Source organism: Oryctolagus cuniculus, chromosome 4 (genome assembly GCF_964237555.1).
Source record: "Oryctolagus cuniculus chromosome 4, mOryCun1.1, whole genome shotgun sequence".
NCBI lineage: Eukaryota > Metazoa > Chordata > Mammalia > Lagomorpha > Leporidae > Oryctolagus > Oryctolagus cuniculus.
Genome location: NC_091435.1, coordinates 96,744,124 through 96,768,387, shown reverse-complemented (window position 1 = coordinate 96,768,387; position 24,264 = coordinate 96,744,124). Strand labels below are relative to the sequence as shown.

The 24,264-nt window shown below is 39.8% G+C and overlaps 1 protein-coding gene across 8 annotated transcripts in view; it reads left to right on the top strand.

Moving 5' to 3' along the window:
- Positions 1–24,264, top strand: part of ATP11B (ATPase phospholipid transporting 11B (putative)) — a 112,505-nt gene that overhangs the window by 51,854 nt on the left and 36,387 nt on the right. For 7 of the 8 annotated variants that reach the window (XR_011388037.1, XR_011388036.1, XR_011388038.1 and 4 more), the window contains 10 exons: positions 835–985; positions 2,435–2,632; positions 9,341–9,583; positions 10,111–10,286; positions 11,074–11,142; positions 13,699–13,772; positions 13,850–13,953; positions 17,489–17,670; positions 18,895–19,098; positions 23,822–23,975. Coding sequence is in view for 5 of the 8 variants with exons in the window: in XM_008266558.4 (XP_008264780.2) it covers positions 835–985; positions 2,435–2,632; positions 9,341–9,583; positions 10,111–10,286; positions 11,074–11,142; positions 13,699–13,772; positions 13,850–13,953; positions 17,489–17,670; positions 18,895–19,098; positions 23,822–23,975 (1,555 nt within the window). In the remaining 3 variants the exon portion in view is untranslated. The remainder of the gene's footprint in view (positions 1–834; positions 986–2,434; positions 2,633–9,340; positions 9,584–10,110; positions 10,287–11,073; positions 11,143–13,698; positions 13,773–13,849; positions 13,954–17,488; positions 17,671–18,894; positions 19,099–23,821; positions 23,976–24,264) is intronic. The other variant, XM_070072460.1, reaches the window with a different exon arrangement.

The following is a 24,264-nucleotide window of genomic DNA, read 5'->3' as shown; positions in this document are numbered from 1 at the left end:
ATGTTAAGGCTTAGAGTGTAGCTGTGGAAATCAAGACAGAGAAGTACTAGTGGAGAAATAGCTACAGATATCAGTGTAATAAAATAGAGAACCAAAAATAGACTACTACAAATATACTCTGTTGATTTTTGGCGATGCACAAAAGCAGTACAATGAGAAAAGATGATCTTTTCAACAAATGGTACCAGAACAATTGGTATCCATACTTACTACCTCCTGCTAATGTGCCTGGGAGGCAGCAGATGATGGCCCAAGTACTTGCATTCCTGCTGCCCACACTGAGGACCCATAAGAGTTCCTGGCTTTAGGCTTCAGCCTGGTCCAGCCTTGGTTGTTGTGGGCATTTGGGACAGTGAACTCGTGGTTAGATGATCTCTGTCTTCTCTGTCTCTCCCTCTCTCTGTTATTCTACCTTTTAAGTAAATAAAAATGAATCTTTAAAAAAAAGTCTAAAGAGAAAACCCTAAAACTATTTTTAAAAAGGCAAGCTACCAACAAGGGGAAATATTTGCAGACCACAAATCTCCCAAAGACCTTATATTTAGAAATAGTAGAATTAAGAATTCTCAAACTCAACAGTAACACAGTAATCCAAATAGAAACAAGCAAAAGCCATGAATACACTTGTATATTGGTTCTTTTTTTTTTTTGCTGATAAATAAATTCTGCTAGATGGTCATATGTTAAAAATAGTGACTATATTCTTTGAAACTACTACAGTAATATGTATTTTAATATCTTTGTTAATTTCTTATATTTTAATATCTATTTCTAAGCACATGATTATAGTAACACATAATTGATATGTTTTATATTCTCTTTTTCTTACTTCAGGTCAATGAATACATTTTTGATCATTTATCTTATAATCCTTATTTCTGAAGCCATCATCAGTACTATCTTGAAATATACATGGCAAGCTGAAGAAAAATGGGATGAGCCTTGGTATAACCAAAAAACAGAACATCAAAGAAATAGTAGTAAGGTATTTTGTGGTGGTCTTAACTCGGCTGTAAATGAAACTTTATTCTTTAGCACAATTAATGCTTTTTGGTAGTCTCTTCTGATAGGAAGGACCACTGTAGTTTCCTAAGAGTATTAGTACTAAAGGGTGACAAAATGGCATTGCAAATGAAGAGTGACCACCATGTTTGTAGTGGTGTGCTCTTTTGAAGTTTAGGGAGTTAGCAGCTGGGTTCCTTATGACATGACTTGAATAACCTTTTTTTTTTTTTTAGATTTATTTATTTATTTATTTGAGAAGCAGAGTTATAGACAGAGAAAGGGAAAAACAGAGAGAGAGGTCTTCCATCTGCTGGTTCACTCCCCAAATGACCACAGCAGCTGGTGCTGGGCCGATCCAAATCCAGGAGCCAAGAGCTTCTTCTGGGTCTCTCATATGGGTGCAGGGACCTAAGCGCTTGGGCTGTCTTCCACTGCTCTCCCAGGCCATAAGCAGGGAGCTGGATTGGAAGATGAGCATGAACCGGGGCCCGTATGGGATGCCAGTGCTGCAGGTGGAGGCTTAGCCCACCACGCCACAGCGCCAGCACCAGGACTTGCATAATTAAAAGGTCTTTCTATAATTCCATTCCACTTCAGTACTACAGATTCAGTTTTCTATTCTATTTATGATACTGTAAGTGAATTAGAGTATGTTATTTTCCATTCTGTGTGAATAATTTAAAAAGTCACTATTATCAATCCTCATGGTATGAAATAATATACAAATTAGGTCATACAAAATTTTAAACAGACTACCAAGAAAATTTATTCTAATTATGGTAAATAATTCTTCTCCAAATTTCACTTTCAGTTAAAATATGTATATTGGAAGACAGATTTGAATCTCAGGAGACCACAAAACAGATGATCACAGGCTCCTATTTTCAGTATCTTTCACAATTACCTACTCTGTCTTTCACAGAATACATGTTAGAGTGTGCTGCTGCTATACTGTTGAAGTAGGCCATTCTTGCATAATCCGTTCTAAGAGCTGTAATTTCTAACACTTTAGCCTAGCAATTGTTGTATACTTTTTCTAAAGTTATACTAGTTTTAGTTACCAGTGACTTTGAAGGGTAGGAGTAGAATAGATAAGTACACTACAGAGCTTATAATTAGAATGTGGTGAAAAGTAGTTTTAGTCATACCAGGTGACTTTAACATCTGAAAAATAGCAAATTAAATTATTTGAGTTTAACCATTTATTCCTTTACTTTGATCAAGATTCTAATGAATAGTAAGATATCCGGAGAAAATGTAGTTTCAAAAAGCCAATTCAATCAATGAATTTCAATTCGTAATATTGTTCTACCTCAGAATATAGTTGATGGTCTATTTAGACATGAAATTTTCTAATGATTTTCTTCAATGATGCTGAAGAAATTCTCAGGCATTTTCTCTTATCAGACAACCATTTCTTTTTTCCTAGATTCTGAGATTTATTTCAGACTTCCTTGCCTTTTTGGTACTCTACAATTTCATCATCCCAATTTCATTATATGTGACAGTCGAAATGCAGAAATTTCTTGGATCATTTTTTATTGGCTGGGATCTTGATCTTTATCATGAAGAATCAGATCAGAAAGCTCAAGTCAATACTTCTGATCTGAATGAAGAGCTTGGACAGGTGAAAATAATCCTAATTTTTTTTCTAATTTTTATTTTTATCAAAGCAATATGTGTATGAGGATTAATGTAACAGAAAATATTACAAAGTTAATAGAGAAAAAGCAACTCTGCTGTACCCCTAATTCTTATTTCCCATTTTTAAATCCTAAGTTGTTTCTTCCATTATTCACCACTATATTTCTATCTGGTACTCTTTTTGGACTTTTCAATTTGTAGATATCATCTGCTTTGAAATAGAAAGACAAACCCAAATACATACTCCCTTTTTGCCTCTTCATAGCAAAATTTGAGATTTATAAATATTTATTTATTGGCATTGTTAAAGTTATTCATGTATGACCTATAATTACATTTTTGTTCTTAACATGTTTTGTTTTCCCTAGAGTTAAGTGGTCTGTTTTTCATTTGTTTAATTTCCACGTGCCACAGATAAGTCTCTGACAGATTTGCAGCATCTCTACATGTTCAAACACATCAGGAAATGTAGGCTTTCCTCCGTCTCCCCTGCTCTTCTTTCCCTCCCTCCCTCCTTCTCTCTTTCCCTTTCAGCAGTTCTTTTGTAGACTTTAATCTTTCTGCCCCATTTGAACTTTTCTCTGGGCCAGCTTCTCAGCTGTCACTCAGGACTTCCCGCTACTACCACCCTGGAAATTCCTCTGCCTGTCTCCTGTTTGCTGCGTGCTGTGACTTCCTGCCTGTGGCTTATTCTCTTATTTTGATGCAGCACATCTTCTAACAGTCAATCTGATAAGGGATGTGTGAGACTTGGCTTGCCTGAAAATAACCTTATTCTCTTTTCACGTTTGATTTGTAAGTGACCTGGGTATTGCATTCCAGATAGAAAATCATTTCTTCTCAAAATTTTGAAGATATTTCTCCATTGTCTTCTAGCTTTCAGTGTTGCTTTTCAGAAATACAGTACCATTCTGATTACCAGTTGTTTTTAATTAGAAAAAAATGTTAAGTGTGTATTTGAGAGGCAAAGAGAGAGAGAAAAGGAGAGCGCTGTGTTATCCACTGGTTCACTCCCCAAATGCCTGCAAGAGCTAGGGTTAGGCCAGCCCAGAGCCAGGAGCCCAGAACTCCATGCAGTCTCCCATGTGAGCAGCAGGGACCCAGGTCCTCAAGCTACCATCTGATGCCTCGAAGGACACATTCACAGAGTCAGCACCTGCACCAGCTCTGCAGTGTGGGAAGTGATTGTCCCAAGCAGTGGCTTCACCTGCTGCACCATAGTGCCTGTCCCAGGAGTTCGGGATCTAAACTCCTCTCGGTTCCTCCTATTGTCAGCCCCATTCTGTACTCTCACATTCAGGGGTGCCTGGTGTATCTACTTCTTGAGAGTTTCAGAGGCTACATTTCTACATTGTTTAGCTCTCAGATTCTAAGCTCTGCTAGATCAGTTACTATTTTTTTTAAAAGATTTATTTATTGGGGCCAGTGCTGTGGCGCAGCAGGTTAAAGCCCTGACCTGAAGCGCCGGCATCCCATATGGTTGCCTGTTCTAGTCCCAGCTGCTCCTCTTTCGATCCAGCTCTTTGCTGTAGCCTGGGAGAGCAGTAGAGGGTGGCTCAAGTCCTTGGGCCCCTGCACCCATATGGGAACCCCGGAGGAAGCTCCCAGCTCCTGGCTTCAGATCAGCGCAGCTCCAGCCATTGCAGACATTTGGGGAGTGAACCAGCAGATGGAAGACCTCTCTGTCTCTACCTCTCTCTGTAACTCTGCCTTTCAAATATTTGAAGGCAGAGTTACAGAGAGGCAGAAGCAGAGGCAGAGAGAGAGAGAGAGAGAGGTCTTCCTTCTGCTGGTTTACTTCCCAGATGGCTCCAACAACTGGAACTGCATTGACCCGAAGCCAGGAGCAAGGGGCCTCTTCTGGGTCTCCGACACGGGTACAGGAGCCCAAGGATTTGGGCCATCTTCTACTGCTTTCTCAGGCCACAGCAGAGAGCTAGATTGGAAGTGGAGCAGCCTGGACCCAAACCAGTGCCTTTATGGGATGCCAGCGCTGCAGGTTGCTGCCTTACCTGCTATGCCATAGCGCCAGCCCTGATCAGTTACTTTTCATTCACCTTCTTCTCATCTTCAAAATTCTTCTCAAATCTTCCCTATCATGTTGGATCTTTTACCTTTATTTTTGTTCCTTTTTATTTCTGTACTCTCATTGTGGTGAAGCTTCAAGAGGAAACAGATAAAATTGCATGTGCTTGACCTGCCAATTTTAACCAGAAGCTACTCCATTTATTTTTAGTAGCATTTAGGAGATTTTAAATACTTTATGCTAAATATTAATTCATCACAGTTCTTCAAGACCTAAAAACATAACCCATTTTTACTGCTTCTCTGAACAAATGTTTTTTCCAGTCTTTTCTATCCCACTTCTCTCCCATCATTCCTTCATAGTTGAATTGTCTTTTCTCACTCTGTGTGCATACCCATGTCTACCTTGAAAGATACTTTGAGTGATTACATTTTAATACCAATTATCTCAGCCTCTGTTTTTACTTCTATGATTGCAAGTATTTCATATATGTTTATGACCTCTTACTCTGTTTTTATACTAATGAACTTTTCTTTATTTTACACTCTGCTGTGTTCTTTCGATTTTTTGTTATCTAAGAAACTACGCTTATGAAGGTACAAAATGAGGCTAGTGCTGTGGCATAGTAAGTTAAGTCTACCTGCAGCACTGTCATCCTATATCCGCTCCAGTTCATGTCCCGGCTGCTCCTCTTCTGGTCCAGCTCCCTGCTAAGGCCTGGGGAAGCAGTAGAAGATGGCTCAAGAGTTTGGGCCCCTGAACCCATTTGGAAGACCTGGAAGAAGTTCCTAGCTCCTGGCTTTGGATCTGCCCAGCTCTGTCCCACTACAGCCATTTGGAGAGTGAACCAGCAGGTGCGAGACCTCTCTGTCTCTCCCTATCTCAAGTAAATTAATAAATATTAAAAAAAAAAAAAGTGTGGGGGGGTTATAAAATGACCTCTTTATCACTGAAATTAAAAGGTTCAACTTAAAATCAAAGTTAATATATTTTATTCATTCCTACTCTCAAATCTCTTCTTTTTTTTGTTAGATTTATTTATTTATTTACTATTTGAAAGGAAATTAGAAAATGAGAGAGAGAGAGGTCTTCCATCTACTGGTTCACTCCCCAGATGGCTGCAACCTCTAGGACTGGTCTAGGCCAAGACAGAAACCTGCGCTCCATGTTGAGTCTCCCACATGGATGTCAAAGGCCCAACTCCTTGGGCCATCCTCAGCTGCCTTCCCAGGAGCATCAGCAGGGAGCTGGACCAGAAGCAGGGCAGCCAAGACTCAAACTGGCACTGTAATGACAGAATGTGGTTTCACAGGTGATGCTTAACCCTCTGCACCACAATGCTGGCCCCTAATCTTTTTCTGAAAGATTACTCCATGACTAAGAGGTGTGTCTCTATTCTTATTGTCCCTGGAATGTTACCTTCTGTTTCACTGCTGATGTATTTTATGTCATAATAGTTTCTTTATCCCTCATTTCTCATCTTCCTGATCTAAAATATTTTTAATTGACTTGTATAGGTAAGTGGTATATTTTTCTATCCACCTTAAAATTCCACTTGCACATTTGTTACTTATATTGGGCAATCTATAGTATCAAATAGCAAAGTTAAAATGTTTTATCTTTTATTTCTAGGGTCACCATTTACTAGCTGTGACTTTTTTTTTTTTTTTTTTTTGGACAGGCAGAGTTAGACACTGAGAGAGAGAGAGAGACAGAGAGAAAGGTCTTCCTTCCGTTGGTTCACCCCCCAAATGGCTGCTATGGCCTGTGCACTGCGCCGATCTGAAGCCAGGAGACAGGTGCTTCCTCCTGGTCTCCCGTGTGGGTGCAGGGCCCAAGCGCCTGGGCCATCCTCCACTGTACTCCCGGGCCACAGCAAAGAGCTGGACTGGAAGAGGAGCAATAGGGACAGAATCCGGTGCCCCAACCGGGACTAGAACCCCGGGTGCTGGCACCACAGGTGGAGGATTAGCCAAGTGAGCCGCGGCGCCAGCCATGCTGTGACTTCTTATAACTTAATTTATTCTTCTTTAGCTTCCTCTGTTCTAAAATAAATCATATCTACTTCATGGAGTTGTTGAGAAGGTTAAATGAGTTCAAACACTTAGCAATGGGAAGAATATAGTGAGAGCTTTTGCTATTAATTTATATAGCAGAATTTCTACATCTCGGATGTATTTTTACTAGAAAATATAAAACTTGAAATACAGCTTCTTAATTAGTTTTATTTCTAGATCAAAACAATATTTTTCCAGCTTTACCTCTTTTTAAATAAAAACTTTTTTTAAAAGATTATTTGGGGCCGGCGCCGTGGCTCAATAGGCTAATCCTCCACCTTGCGGCGCCGGCACACCGGGTTCTAGTCCCGGTTGGGGCGCCGGATTCTGTCCCGGTTGCCTCTCTTCCAGGCCAGCTCTCTGCTATGGCCAGGGAGTGCAGTGGAGGATGGCCCAGGTGCTTGGGCCCTGCACCCCATGGGAGACCAGGAAAAGCACCTGGCTCCTGGCTCCTGCCATCGGATCAGCGCGGTGCGCCGGCTGCAGCGGCAGCCATTGGAGGGTGAACCAACGGCAAAAGGAAGACCTTTCTCTCTGTCGCTCTCTCTCACTGTCCACTCTGCCTGTCAAAAATAAAAAAATAAAAATTAAAAATAAAAAAAAATAAAATAAAAATAAAAAAAAGATTATTTGAAGATCAGAGTTACAGAGAGAGAGAGAGAGAGAGATTCCATCTGGTGATTCTCTCCCCAGATGGCCAGTGCTGGGCCGGGATGCTCACTTAGGTCTCTCACATGGGTGGCCAGCACTTGGGCCATCTTCCTCTACTTTTCCCAGGCAATTAAGTGGAGCCACAGGGACACCAACTGGGACACATATGGAATGCTGATGTCGTAGGTGGCGGCTTCACCCACTATGCCACAGTGCTGGCCTCTGACTTTACCTCTTGCCTTTCTTTTTGTATATTGATCTTTTATCCTGGAATCTTGCTAAATTTATTTTATTAGTGTTAATAATTTTGAGTGGATTCGGGGGAATTTTTCAATCTATAAAATCATGCAAATGGAGATAGTTTAACATTTCTTTTAAAATTAGGATGACTTTCATTTTTTTTTCCTTGTCTAATTGCCCTGACTGGAACCCTTGATATAGTATTGAATAAAAATAGTGAGCAATAGACATCTATTCCTGATTTTCAAAGGGTAATTTTCAGACTCTCCCCATTATCGCTTCTCAGCCTTTTTGCTAAGATCAAGTGCAGACTCTCCTCATTAAATATTATGTTAGCTGTAGGTGTTCGGTGTTTTATAGGAATCTTCTGTCAGATTGAGGAAGTTCCCTTCTATACCTAATTTGTTGAGTATTTTTATCATAAAGTATGCTGGATTTTGTCAGATGCTTTTTCTGCAACTTTTTTTTAAAGATTTATTTATTTATTTGAAAGAGTTACACAGAGAGAGAGGCAGAGAGAGAGAGGTCTTCCATTTGCTGGTTTACTTCCCAGATGGCTGCAACGGCCAGAGCTGCCAAGATCCAAAGCCAGGAGCCATGTCTCCCCTGGATCTCCCACATGGATGCAGGGGCCCAAGGACTTGAGCCACTGTCCACTGCTTTCCCAGGCCATAGCAGAAAGCTAGATCGAAAGTGGAGTAGCCAGGTCTCGAACCGGAGCCCATATGGGATGCCAGCGCCTCAGGCAGGGTGTTAAACTATTGTGCCACAGCGCCGGCCCCTTTCTACAACTTTTGAGATGGTTGTTTTGTTAATAGGGTAATGAAAGTGCTATTGTATTAATATGGAGGATTACATTGATTTTTATGTTGAATCAGTCTTGCATTCCTGGAATAAATCTCACATATCCATGGTAGATAATCCTTTTTATATGTTCCTGGATTTGACTTGCATCTACATTTGTAAGGAGTTTATTGTTTATTGTTTTTTCCTTGTGATGTCTATACCCTTTTTAAATAACTCTTTCTGAAGTCATCATCATCACAGTAGTCAAATCCTCACTGTAATCCTGGTTGTATCAAGACTTGATTGTTGCATCCTTTTCTTCATGGATTCCTCTTCTTTTAGGATTTTCTAGAATTAATTTCCAAATGGTTAAAATAATTTGTCCTATCTGCTTTTGGAATGTGCTCTTTTCTTTAAAGCCTTTATTTTTTCACTGAATTTGTTTGTTGCCCTTAGTTTCAAGTTCTTGTCTGTCTTAGGCAACTTCTCACCTCGAAATTCTGTGTTGCTATCATTGGCATGCATTATTTCCAGTTCTGTCCTGGCCCAGGAACCTTTTTACATTCTAGGTTATTCAGCATCTCTTTCACCCTTACTTCAAAGATAATGCCTGAGTCCTACTACTTAAAAAGCACCTTAGCCATGAAGTAGAAATAAAGTTCTGACATGACATTCTCAGTCAGCTCTAGAGGTGAACATATATCTAAATATACTAAAAACTTCAGAGTGTAAGTAAACTTAAAATATTTTATGTTGCCTGTTTTGTTTCTTTAGCATCTTTATTATTTAGTTGTGCTTCGATTATAAGAATTATGAGATGTTACTAGGTGAACTTGACTTCAGGAGAAAAAGGACAAGGCTTTGGTTGTTTAATTTAAGGCTATGAACACAGAAGTTCTATTTTTTTTTGTTTTGTTTTTGGTCTCTCTAGGTGGAATATGTGTTTACAGATAAAACGGGTACGCTGACAGAAAATGAGATGCAGTTTCGAGAATGTTCAATTCATGGCATGAAATACCAAGAAATCAATGGTAGACTTGTACCCGAAGGACCGACACCAGATTCTTCAGAAGGAAATTTGTCTTATCTGAGTAGTTTATCCCATGTTAACAGTTTATCCCATCTTACAAGCAGTTCCTCTTTCAGAACCAGTCCTGAAAATGATACTGAACTAGTAAGCAGTTTTTTAATTAATAAATAAGAGCTTCATGTGAAATAATTTTTTTCTTCAATAGTTAATGATTGGTAAGAAAAAATATTTGTGTTAGCAGAGCAAGGAATTATTTATTTGAAATGTGTATCTTTTGAGTCAGTGCTATAAAATATAATCCTAGATATGTGGTTAGAGCACAGTTTAGCTTTTTTCTTAATATGTGTCTGCCTTAGCTCTCTGGGTATTTAAATAGAACTGAGCTAAGAAAAGCAGTACTGCCTTCAGGTGAAAAAGACTTACTGAGAAATGGAGCTTACAGTTATTTAATATGCTTTTTGAGACCTCACTTTTTTGGCAACAGTGTTCCCTTTTATTTACAGTTTTGTTTATGCTTCCTAAAAAGATACATGTGTATTGAAAAGTCCTAAGTCAGTGACTTTGAAGTCAAGCAACCAGCTGTTTATTTGGGCAATCAGGTTCATAGTGTTCTTGTTCTAGCTCTTAGAATTCTGTCTCATTTGTCTATTATGTCTGTTATGTTTCTATAGATTAAAGAACACGATCTCTTCTTTAAAGCAGTCAGTCTCTGTCACACTGTACAGATTAGCAGTGTTCAAACTGATGGCATTGGTGATGGTCCCTGGCAGTCCAGCCTGGCACCGTCGCAGTTGGAGTACTATGCGTCTTCACCAGACGAAAAGGCCCTGGTGGAAGCTGCCGCACGGTAACTAGTCTTCTCCCCAAATATTAAGAAAAATACCTTTTAATTAAACATTAGAATGTTGGAGAATTCTCACATGAACTTTTCAAACATAAATACATACTTGTAAGCTGTCAAATTCATAATAAATTAAGATAGAAATGAATTTTAACTGAATTTTAAATGAGAACTTGAAGTATGTCATCAATTTTGTCATTTTATTAAGTGATTTTTTTAAGATTGTTATTTATTTCTCTGAGAGATAGAGTTACAGAGAGGGAAAGACAGAGAGGTCTTCCATCTGCTGGTTCATCCCCAAATGGCCACAATGGCCAGAGCTGGGCCCATCCAAAGCCAGGAGCCAGTAGCTTCTTCCTGGTCCCCCGTGCGGGTGCAGGGGCCCAAGCACTTGGACCATCTTCTTCTGCTTTCCCAGGCCATAGCAGAGAGCTGGATCAGAAGTGGAGCTGCCAGGACACAAACTGGCACCCATGTAGGATGCCGGCACTGCTGGTGGAGGCTTAGCCTACTACACACAGTGCTGGTCCTAAATGATTTTTTAAAGAGCTCTTAAAAATCTGGTACTGTCCACTCTATGTAATAAAACCTGAGAAATACTGGCATGTGAATCATTATGGGTCCATTGTGATCCTCTGAGTTCTTCAAGGGAATGATATAGTTTGCATAAGAAGGGGTTTTGGAATACATTTTGAACTTTTTACATATTTCTGTTCTAGCTATGTTATAATTGTGTATTGAATGAGTATGGATATAAACCCTTAAATTTTACATTTCTTCTTTCAATCACCAGAATTGGCATTGTTTTTGTGGGCAATACTGAAGAAACTATGGAAGTTAAAATACTTGGAAAACTGGAAAGGTAAATTTTTTTCGTATTATTCTCTATATTAAATATATAGTACGAACAGAGATCAGGAAATTATGGCCTATTGGCAAAATCTGACCTATGATCTGCTTTTGTACAACTCAAAGATGATGCTCCATGTTTAAAGGATGTTTAAAAAAAAAAAAAAAAACAGGATATTTGACAGAGAACATAGGTTGCCTGCACAGCCTAAGATATTTACTATCTGGCCTTTTACAGAAAAAGTTTATTGACCTCTGGCACTAGAATGATGTCAGTATTGCTGTGAATCTCATCACATTTATAACAATATTCTGCTATGACTTTTTCATCTGTATTTCAGCTTATTGATTTCAGAATTTACCCAGATGTTTTTTTGTTTTTTTTTTGTTGTTTTTTTTGTTGTTTTATTTTTTTGACAGGCAGAGTGGACAGTGAGAGAGAGAAACAGAGAGAAAGGTCTTCCTTTGCCGTTGGTTCACCCTCCAATGGCCGCCACAGCCAGCGTGCTGTGGCCGGCGCATCACGCTGATCCAATGGCAGGAGCCAGGTACTTATCCTGGTCTCCCATGGGGTGCAGGGCCCAAGCACCTGGGCCATCCTCCACTGCACTCCCTGGCCACAGCAGAGAGCTGGCCTGGAAGAGGGGCAACCGGGACAGAATCCAGCGCCCCGACCGGGACTAGAACCCGGTGTGCCGGCGCCGCAAGGCAGAGGATTAGCCTAGTGAGCCATGGCGCTGGCACCCAGATGTTTATTTTTAGACATTCTTAGAGTTGAGTTTCATGGATTTCTGCTAAATAAAGAAAAATTTCCTCATATTTCCTAATTTAATCTTTGCACTCGTTGAGAAATTAGTCCATGCTTACTGTACTTATACCTTTCATTGTTTTATCAATTCTGATATCTCAACTCCAGTTGTGTTTTTCTTTCTTCTTTCTTTCTTTTTTAAGATTTATTTATTTGAAAGAGTTACAGTATAGAGAGAGGTAGAAACAGAGAGAGAAAAGTCTTCCATCCTTTGGTTCACTCCCCAAATGTCTTCAATAGCCAGAGCTGAGCCAATCTGAAGCCAGGAGCCAGGAGCTTCTTCCAGGTCTCCCACATGGGTGCAGCAGCCCAAGGATTTGTGCCATCCTGTGCTGCTTTCCCAGGTGTGTTATCAGAGAGCTGGATCAGAAGTAGAGCAGCCAGGACTCAAACTGATGCCCATGTGGGATGCCGGCACTGCAGGCTGGGACTTTAACCCGCTGTGCCACAGCGCCAGCCCCATCCAGCTGTGCTTTTCCACAATGCCTTTTCATACTAATTAGGCCTATTCTTCAGCTTTTATCATGTGGCAGCCTGTCTAGCTCATTCCATCAACATATTATTCAGTTCAGTAATTTTCTTTGAGATGTGTAAAGCATTCTATATGTACATAATTATTTATATATGATTCATCTGCAATATTTTCCAAGCTACATGTACCTATCCACACAAATTATTTTACGACTCACTAGAGGGACATTTGTTCCCCACTGTACATACATAACCAGGTGTCTTTTTTTATAAAGATTTATTTATTTATTGAGAGGCAGGGTCACAGACACAGAGAGGGAGATACAGAGAACGAAGTCCTCCACCTGCTGGTTCACTCCTCATATGGCCGCAATGGCCAGAGCTGGGCCAATCCGAAGCGAGGGCCAGAGACTTCTTCCTGGTCTCCTACGTGGGTACAAGGGCCCAAGGACTTGGGCCAACTTCCACTGCTTTCCAAGGCACATTAACAGGGAGCTGGGTCACAAATGGAGCAGCCAGGACTCGAACCGGCACCCATATGGGATGGTGGCAGCGCAGGCAGAGGCTTAGTCTACTGTGCCACAGCACTGGCCCCAAGATTTATTTATTTGAAATTCAGAGTTAGAGAAGAGAAGAGACAGAGAGTGAGAGAGGGATTTTCCATCTGCTGGTTCACTCCACAAATAGCTTCAATGGCTGGGGCTGGGTCAGGCCACAACCAGGAGCCAGGAGCTTCATCTGGGTCTCCCACATGGGTGCAGGGGCCCAAGTTCTTGGGCCATCCTCTGCTGCCTTCCCAGGTGTATTAGCAGGGAGCTGGATTGGAAGTGGAACAGCCAGGCTTCAAACCGGTGCCCATATGGGCGGCAGCTTTATCTGCTACATAACATGGCCCTCCAGTCACCTTTCTTAAAAGTGAGAAAAACAGGGACCTGTGCAGGTCTGGATTCCAGTCCCTGATCTACCACTCTCAAGCTTACTTGATGTTAAGCAAATTTTAACCTTTCTGAGTTTAGTAATCTTCCTCTGTAAAGAAGAGGTAAGACCTTCTTCTCATAGGTATTAAATGACAGAAGGTACATAATGTATATGGCCTGTGGTAAGTACTCAATTGATGTTAATTCCTTCTATTTCTATGTAGTGTTATTAATAAATTAACATGAAATATGCTTGAGATAAATTTCTTGTTCTAGATTAGCCATTTGTATCTTTAATATGGGCCCTTTCCAAATTTGCACTTAGAATAATTGAAAAAAGTAAATTTTTTATGTTTATTATTTTTTCCATTAGGTACAAACTGCTTCATGTTCTAGAATTTGATTCAGATCGTAGGAGAATGAGTGTAATTGTTCAAGCACCATCAGGTAACCAATATGAACTTTCACAGAGTTTTATTTATCTAGTAATAAAAGCTTGATAACTTGTTTTCTTTTCTTTTTAGGTGAGAGATTTCTGTTTGCTAAAGGAGCCGAGTCATCTATTCTCCCCAAGTGTATAGGTGGAGAAATAGAAAAAACAAGAATTCATGTAGATGAATTTGCTTTGGTGAGTATAAATTCTGTATTTTAAAAAACTCCAAAAAGAATATATTCATGAAAAGTCTGAGTTTTTAATTAATAATTTATTAAAAATTATGGAAATTCTGCCATTCTGTTATACTGTAACAGTGACTTAACCTGCTAAAATGTATCTTCTCTTCAAATCTATTAGAATAAGGGTACTTTTGGTTTTAAGAACAACTTCGAAGAACACTATTAAAAAAGGGAGTTACTGGGGCCAGCATTGTGGCATAGCAGATAAAGCCATCATCTGCAGCACCAGCATCCTGTATCGGTGTTGGTTTGAGACCCATCTGTTCAACTTTAAATCCAGCACCCTGCTACTGTGCCTAGGAAAGTAGCAGAAGATGGCCCTACTGTTTGGGTCCCTGCACCTACATAGGAGACCTGGAAGACACTTCAGGTTCCTGACTAGAGTCTGGCACAGCCCTGGTCAATGTGGCCATTTGGGGAGTGAACCAGTGGATGGAAGCTCACTCGCTTGCTCTCTCTCTCTCTGTCTCCCTTTGTTTCTGTAACTCTGACTTTCAAATAAATCAATCTTTAAAGGGAAAAAAAAAAGTGTGTGGAGAGAGACTATTAAAAGAATATATGCGGCCAGCACCGCGGCTCACTAGGCTAATCCTCCACCTGCGGCGCTGGCACACCGGGTTCTAGTCCCGGTCGGGGCGCCGGATTCTGTCCCGGTTGCCCCTCTTCCAGGCCAGCTCTCTGCTATGGCCAGGGAGGGCAGTGGGGGATGGCCCAAATGCTTGGGCCCTGCACCCCATGGGAGACCAGGATAAGTACCTGGCTCCTGCCTTCGGATCAGCGTGATGCACCGGCTGCAGCGCGCCAGCTGCGGCGGCCATTGGAGGGTGAACCAACAGCAAAGGAAGACCTTTCTCTCTGTCTCTCCTTCTCACTGTCCTCTCTGCCTGTCAAAAAAAAAAAGAAAGAAAAAAAAAAGAATATATGCGAATACTGAGGATGTAGAGAAACTAGAATCCTCATACATTGATGATGGGATTATAAATGGTAGAGCTACTTTGGAAAATAATTAGACAATTGCTCAGAAGATAAACATAGACTTATTATATGACCCAGCAATTCGACTTCTAAGTATACACACAAGAGAATTAAAAACTTGTACATTAATTTTACAAGCTGTATATTGCTATAGCCTAAATATGGGAAAATGCAAATATCTACTTATGAATGGATAAGATTTAGTATATCTATATAATGGAACATTTTGGGGTGTTTAAAGGAGTAGAATACTGATATATTTCACAACATGGATGAACCTCAAAAAGATTATCCTGAATGAAAGAAGCAAGTCACAAAAGGTCACCTATTCCATTGCTTAAAAATATCTAGAATTTGGGCTGGCACCATGGCGCAGTAGCTTAATCTTCTGCCTGCAGCACCAGCATCCCATATGGACGCATGTTCTAGTCCCGGCACTCCTCTCCCTCTGTCTGTCACTCTGTCTCTCAATTAAATAAATAAAATCTTTAAAAAAATATTTAGAATAGGCAAATTCATAGAATGAGAAAGTGCATTAGTGGTTGCAAGCAGCTGGATGGGACTTTCCTTTTGAGGTTGCTGAAATGTTCTGGACTTAGTGATAATAATTGCACAACTCTGAATATACTGAAAACCCTTGGGTATGTATGCACTCTTTCAAGGGGAATATTTTATAGAATGTGAATTATGTCTCAATTATATTTAAATAAGAGGGCTTATTTTAAAAATGAAAGATATAGATGAATCTTACAAAAACAAAGAGCTGTAATTCATGTGAGCAGGAAAATCACTGAGCAACTCTCCTTTAGTCTTGGACCTCAGGATGCCTTATTTTCTGTTAATGTGTGCCCCATATTCATCTCTGTTCACCTTCTTCTTTTACTAGTTTATAGTTTATTTTTCGCCATTTTTTTGTTTCCTGATTGTTTATGCTCTAATTTATCTACCACACTGTCCCATCCAAGAGAACACAGACATTGTTCTATGTTACCATCATTTTAATATGTAAAACAGTGCTGGCGCATATTGATATTCCAGAAGTACTTGTTGTGAATCAACTTAGTATAGGGTTAATCTTTTGGGTATAAAGTTAATTGAAAATAGATCTGTTTTGATGCATAATGCATTTTTATTCCTAGAGAGCTGGACTGTTTGTATATATAGATGTTTCCTATGTTCCTTCTATCATTGCTTCTGTTTTTTTCGCTAAAGAAACCTTTTATTTAAGGAATACAAACTTCACGCATTTCATAAGTACAACTTTAGGAATATAGTGATTCTTCCCACCATACCTGCCATCCCACCCACACTCCCATCCTACCCCCTCCTCTCTTTCCTATTTCCAGTTCCACTCTTCACTAAGATCCATTTCCAATTAACTTTATACACAGAAGACCAACTCTATACTAAGTAAAGAGTTCAACAGTTTTCATGGGGGGAAAAAAAACAAAACTGTTCCTCAATAGTCCAAACAAGAGCTGTTCAAAGTCATTGCATCTTGAAATTAATTTCACTTCTTTTTTTTTAGAAACTTAATTAACTTCAAAGAAGCACCCAAGAATGATACATCTTTTGTGAACACTTAGACATAATTATAATACAACTCTTTTGAGAACAGAGCTCCTTCATGGGAAGTTAGTGCACAGTGACTCCTGTTGTTAATTTAACAGTTAACACTCTTATGTATGCCATCAGTGATCCCCCAAGGCTCTTGACATTGACATGAACTGCCTAGGCTATGGAAGCCTTTTGAATCCACAGACTCTGTCAGTATTTAGACAAGGCCATAAGCAAAGTGGAAGTTCTCTCCTCCCTTCAGAGAAAAGTACCTCCTTCTTTGACGACCCCTTCTTTCCACTGAGGTCTCACCCACCGAGGTCCTTCATGTAAGACATTTTTTGCCACAGTGTCTTGGCTTTCCGTGCCTGAAATGTTCTCGTGGGCTTTTCAGCCAGACCAGAATGCTTTAAGGGCTGATTCTGAGGTCAGAGTGCTGCTTAAAGCGATTGTCATTCTTTGAGTCTGTTGTGTAGACTGTTTTCCATGTTGGAGCATTCATTCCTTTTAAATTCTATATGTTATTATTACCAGACACTTAATCCTATCCATATGATCACTTTAACATGTAAGATGATATTTTTACCACCCAGCTTAAGGGGATTTTGGGTCTTACGGTTTAAAAACTGTACCCTTAGAAGTGAGTCTATAGGAATGTATGCAGAACTATACAGCTTTACAGTTACAAACTTCATATACTTCATAATTTCAGCCTTAGGAACATGGTGATTCCTCCCACAGTGCCTACCCTCTTCTTACCCCTCGTACTCCCACCCCTTTTCCTCCTCCCTCTCTTATTCCCACTCTTATTTTTCACTGAGATCTATTTTCAATTGACTTTATACACATATGTTTAACTATGTTAAGAATTCAACAAATAGTATGAAAAAACCTCTTATTTTTCCATTAGTTATTTGTATTCAACATTTATCTTTAATGTTTTTGGTTTGTTGTAGAAAGGGCTAAGAACTCTGTGTGTAGCATATAGACAGTTTACATCAAAAGAATATGAAGTGATAGATAGACGCCTGTTTGAAGCCAGGACTGCCCTGCAGCAGCGGGAAGAGAAATTGGCAGATGTCTTCCATTATATAGAGAAAGACCTGATATTACTTGGAGCTACAGCAGTGGAAGACAGGCAAGTATCATTTTTTCTGCAAAAATTTTTCTAGCCAAATGTTTCTAATGTGTGAAATGCATTCACTGATTAACATCCTGTAATAACTTAATATATTTAAAATCAAAATAGAGACTTAAAGCCTTGATTTTTTTCCCAGTCACTACAGTTTCATTCCAGCCACATATCTGAAAGAGAGGAAAGAAACCAGCTCTCCATGGTTTTCCCTGTAGACTTGAGTTTTTGGACTACTCCTGTATATACTATACAAAGATTTGAAGCACTTGTGTCATTCTCCAGCCTCCCTCTCACCGCTGCCCGCTCCTGCTTTTCATTTGAATGATGCCATGCTGTCAGTTGTTCTCCACTGCACACCAACTGTAGTTAAAACATTTGCTTTGTACCTTTGTTCCAAGGCAAGGCTGTGCCTTCTGCCTGGATGAGTCCTCCCTTTCCATCTACGAATACCTGTTCATAACCTAGAGCTCAAATGTTAGCCCCACTACGGCAAGATCTTTCCTGACACCTAACAGTTTAAAAATCTCTTTGTGAAGTCTCCATGTTTCATAGTTATTTCTGCTGTTACAGCACTGAATTACGACTGTTTGTTTAGAGATTTTTTTTCTCTGTTAGCCCGTGAATTCATGGAAGCATGTTCGTTCTTTGTCTGTGTTCCCCAGCATCTATCTCAATGACTGTTTCACAGTTTCTTGTATTAAGCTGAATCCTACAAATCAGGACTGTTTTGTTTTCCTGTACTCCCTAGATCTAAGGGTGTTTTTAGATTTTTAAATCTACATTTTAATTTTCATTAACTTTTTAGTTCTCATGAGATTTCTGAGACTTACCTGAAATTGTATAGTCCTTTGTTTTCCAGTGTGATTTTTGAACTATGAGTGATTAGAGAAATTTTCTTAGAAAAAGAGAGAGATTTGAAACTTAGATTTCCTAATAATAAACTAGGATTCTGTGAAGACCACATAAATTGATCTTGTCAAAATCACCTTTGAAGATACACTCTTAAAATACAAATTTGTAGATTTAATTTTGTATTAGCCAGATCGTTACTAATCTGATTATTCCTGATTCTTCTGTAATGGAAGAAAATTCCAGTTACATTGCTATGCTATTGCATTCCTATGTCAAGGACTCCAAAATTTACCTCACATATACTGTCTGATTTATACTTACATAGTGAGTTAGAAGAGTATTTTCTGCTACCAGTTTTCTTCCTATTATTTTCAGACTGCAAGATAAAGTTCGAGAAACTATTGAAGCATTGAGAATGGCTGGCATCAAAGTATGGGTACTTACTGGAGATAAACATGAAACAGCTGTTAGTGTGAGTTTATCATGTGGACATTTTCATAGAACCATGAACATCCTTGAACTTACAAACCAGAAATCAGACAGCGAATGTGCTGAACAATTAAGGCAGCTTGCCAGAAGGTAAGAATATAGGTATCTACATCATTCAGGTCAGGGATCAGCAAACTGTGTCCCATTGCCACTGCTTGCTCTTGACAGGGTCAAGTGGTTTTTACATTTTTTTTTTTTTATGGATACAAAAGAATCCAAAAAAGAATACAATTTCATGACATGAAAACTAAATGAAATTCAAATGTCAGTGTCTGTAGAGTAGATTGGAGTGCAGCCACTTTGATTTGTTACATGGTGTCAAATGACTGATTTTCTCTTCCAACAGCAGAGCTGACTAGTTGCTGCAGAGACCTCTGAAGTGCTCTCCCATACCTCACACTGCTGCTTGGTCCGCTGCAAATCACAGTGCCGCAGTTAGGGGGCCTTTAGAAAATTCTTGGAAAATGTGTATGAAGAAAAAAGCTGTGCACGGATTTCAAAACCTTTGTGAATTTTTAATTCTGCCTTCCATGAACATCTTAAAGTGCCCTCATAGAACTTGATGTGGGGGATGCTGTATAGTACCATGTTGTACCCTTTATTGTCAGTGTATGACCATCATGTCAAAACAAGAAAAGAAGAATGGGCTTACAATATCACAATTTTAAGAAACAGTGAAGTGGAGATGATTTTATTATTGATCTAGGAGGCAAACTATTATGTTTATTATATGGTGATATTTTAGCTGGCCTACCTGCTTGGAAAGACATTTTCAAGAATGAATTTAACATCTAGATCATATATACAGTTCTGTTGTATTAAAATTAAAATCTCCTTACAGATGAATCAGTGCTAACAAGGAAATGTTTACAATTAATGTTGATGGTAGGTAGGTAGGGAACATTAACTTCGAACTCTAATGAAGTGAAATATTATTCCCCACCCAAAAAGATGTTATTCTCATTAGTAGACTTCTATTAGGAGTTGTACTCAATTATTACTATGATTTCAACCTAGTCAATAAAAGTTTGTTGAAATTTCATTTCCTTTTTTTTTTCTGATTATAAATATATATCCTTAAAAATACTAAAAGTTATAGATACATTTATGCATTTAATAAAAATATTAAATGCTTAATAATTATAAGCATTTATAGATACTATTTGTATTTTAGCATATATCTTTAAGTCTTCAAATATAAGTGCTTTTCATGAATATGTTACAATGATTAGTATTGTTCCTTTCCTTTTTTGTGCAAAAGTTACAAAGTAAAGAACCTAGGTGGACATTTAGCCTAGAAGTTAAGATGCCAGTTAAGGTGTCGGTGTTTGGCATCAGAGTGTCTGAGTTTGACTCCTGGTTTCCTGTTAATGCAGACCCTGGGAGGCAGCAGTGACAGTTTAAATAACTGGGCTCCAGCTACCCATGTGGCAGACCTGGATTCCCAGTTCCCAGCTTCAGTTCTGGTACAGCCCCAGCTTTTTCAGGCATTTGGGGAATGAACTGGTAGATGGAAGCTTGCTCTTTCATTCTCCTCCCTCCCCATCTCTCTTCCCCTTCCTCTCCCCTCCCCCTCCCCCTCCAACAAATAAATAACGTAAGTTTATATATTAAAGTGAAGACTATACTCAAAGTAGATTTAAGGCTTGCTTTCTTAGTCCATTTGTGCACTATGGAAAAATACCTGAAACCAGGTAATTTATAAAGACGAGAGTTTGCTTGTTTTTTCCACACTCCTGGAGGCTGAGAAATCCAGGATCAAGGCACCAGCAGGTTACCTGATGAGGGCTGCTGCCTGCTTTCAAGAGGGTGCCTTGTTGTTGCCTCCAGGAATGCTGCGTCCTAGAGCAGTGATCCACTCGTGAGGGCAGAGCCCTTACGATCATCACTTCCCAAAAGGCCCCACTTCTTTAAAATATATATATATTTCTTTGAGAGCTGGAATTACAGGCAAAGAGAAGGAGAGACAGAGAGAAAGGACTTCCACTTGCTGGTTCACTCCTCAGATGGCCGCAGTGGCTGGAGCTGGGCCAATTCAAAGCCAGGAGCCAGGAACTTCTTCCAGGTCTCCCACATGGGTGCAGGGGCCAAGCACTTGGGCCATCTTCCATAAGCAGGGAGCTGGATCAGAATTGGAGCAGCTGGGACATGAACTGGCACCCATATGGGATGCTGGCACTGCAGGCAGAGGCTTAGCCTGCTAAGCCACAGCACCAACTTCAATGCCCTACTTTTTTTTTTTTTTTTTTTTTTTTTTTTTTTTTTTTTTTTGACAGGCAGAGTGGACAGTGAGAGAGAGAGACAGAGAGAAAGGTCTTCCTTTGCTGTTGGTTCACCCTCCAATGGCCGCCGCAGCCAGTGCGCTGCAGCCAGCGCACCGCGCTGATCCGATGGCAGGAGCCAGGAGTCAGGTGCTTTTCCTGGTCTTCCATGGGGTGCAGGGCCCAAGCACTTGGGCCATCTTCCACTGCACTCCCTGGCCACAGCAGAGAGCTGACCTGGAAGAGGGGCAAACGGGACAGAATCCAGCGCCCCGACCGGGACTAGAACCCGGTGTGCCGGTGCCGCAAGGCGGAGGATTAGCCTAGTGAGCCGCAGTGCCGGCCAGTGCCCTACTTCTTAATACCACCATTACAGAGCTTAAGTTTCAGCATGCATTTTGGAGGGGACAGACTATAGCACTTGGCTGTGTGAAATTTATACCATTTTTTGTGGTTTTTTTAAGATTTATTTTTTTATTTGAAAGGCAGAGTTAGAGATTCAGAAACAGAGAGAGAGCAAGAGGGAGGCAGGGAGGGAGAGACAGAGGTCTTCCATCAGTTGTATACCATATTTTGAAGATACTAAGTCTTTTTGGTAGAATATGTTTTCTTCTATAGACATGTAAGTTAATAGGATTTCAATTTATAGACTTTCAGGAAGTGTCTTTCTAAAAATGTTTATGAAAAACTTAGGTAGAGCCAGGAATTCCATACCTTTGATTGCTTTAGTTTATATATCCCTTTCTTCACAAACATATATGGTCTCCTATCTAGCCATTTGGAACAGAGAGTCATATAAAATATGTTGTTTATTCTCAAAATACATGGATTGTAGGAAAAACAGAGAAGTAAATACATTGTCATAGATCTGTCACAACTGAATTGTGACTGAGACAGGCAGAGAGGGAAACTTAGCCTGGACCTAGAGTATCAGGGAGAGCTCTGGAAGAACTGAAACCCTGTTGCCTCCTGAGAGGTGAGAAGTTAACTGGATAAATACCAAAAGCAGAGGGGGAAGGTATGCACATTCACAGAGCTGGGAGGGAGGCTTTCTCAAGAATCCATAGGAAAATGTAGCCCCAGAACAAGGTAGGTGGGAGAGGGTGTGGGCCGTAGCAAACTAAGAGGCTACAGAGATGAACAGGTGCTGTCTACTGTGTTTCATAACTCTATAAGCTTTTCCATATATTTTAAAGATCTATTTATTTATTTGACTGGTAGAGTGTCACAGAGAGAGGAGAGAGAGATCTTCCATCTACTGGTTCATTCCCAAAATCATTCCAATGGCCAGGGCTGGTTTAGTTTAAGCCAGGAGCCCAGAACTCCATCCTCATCTCCCACATGGGTGGCAGTGACGCAAGTACTTGGGCCATCATCTGCTGCTTTCCCAAGCACTTTAGCAGGGAGCTGGGTTGGAAGCAGAGCAGCTGGGACACAAACTGCTGCTCTACATTGGATGCTGTTGTCACAGGCGTTAACCTACTGTGTAACAATGCCGGCCCCTTTTTCATATTTCTTAAATATCCCATGGGTTGTGAGATCATCATACGTCTAGAGAAAACCCTAATTTAATGTACATTGAGTAGATTCCTCCTCACATTTTCTGGCAGCCAATAGTTTGCCCAGCTGCCGGTAGTCAGATCATACTTTTGAGTAGCACTTGCATAGCATATGACAAGTGAGGTGTTATTCCTGTTCCAACATAGTAATATGTGTCATTATCATCCATTATAGCAGTTACAGTAAGACAGCATTGAGTCCTTCATTTCTTTCCTTCCTGCTCACACACATGGTAAATCTAGCTCATGAATCTACCTGAACATTCTTGATTGACTTAATTTTTCAAAATTAGAATTTGCTACAATTGTAGCTAATAATATTTATATTTTTGTAAGAATTTCCATATTCACAGTTTGTGAGAATATCCTTAGATTATGTGTTATAATTCACATTTTAGAAAATATAGTTACTGGGGCTGGTGTTGCAGTGTAGCAGGTAAAGCTGCCGCCTGCCACACTAGCATCCCATATGGGTGCTGGCTCATGTCCCTGTTGCTCCACTTCCAATCTAGCTCCCTGCTAGTGTACCTGGGAAAGCAACAAAAGATGGCCCAAGTGTTTGGGCCCCTGCCACCCACATGAGAGACCTGAGTAAAGTTCCTGGCTCCTGTCTTTGGCCTGGCCCAGCGCTGCTCATTGCAGCCATCTAGGGAGTGAACCAGCAAATAGAAGATCTCTCTCCTCTGTCTCTCCCTCTCCTTCTGAAACTCTGACTTTCAAATAATAAATACATCATCTTCAATAAGAAAAAATATATAGTTATTGTATTTCTGTATAAACTCATCACATAACTGAACTCTCATCATATCAGTATCTCTCAATTCTTCTTAATCTTAACTTTCAGATTATGTAACTGAATTTGTTCCCTGATCTGTCAGTCTTAAAACAGACTGAGTGAACTGTTCATCTTTCATAAGAATCTTTTTTCTATATGAGTGTAAATAATGTTACTTCAGGGTATCTTATGGAGGGTATCATTGTTTTCTCTTTTAGAATTACAGAAGATCATGTGATTCAGCATGGGCTGGTGGTGGATGGAACCAGCCTCTCTCTTGCACTCAGGGAACATGAAAAACTATTTATGGAAGTTTGCAGGAATTGTTCAGCTGTGTTATGCTGTCGTATGGCACCACTGCAGAAAGCGAAAGTATGCATATTTTATGAGAATTCCCATGAAGATATTTAAATCTAAAAATATTTTTAAGTTAATGCTTTACCTAGTTTCATTTGGTGATACGTAGAATATGAATCTTAATCACTTTAACCATATATATTAAATGAATTTCAGAGTCCTCTGAACATTCAAGTTTCAAGTATTTATAATGACTAGAAAATCTGTGAGGGGCAGCAGTTTTTTATCTTGCTGCAATACAAATTTGAAGTGTGATAGCTAATATTACACAAATTAGTTACTTAGCTGGTAAAGGAGCCTTGAA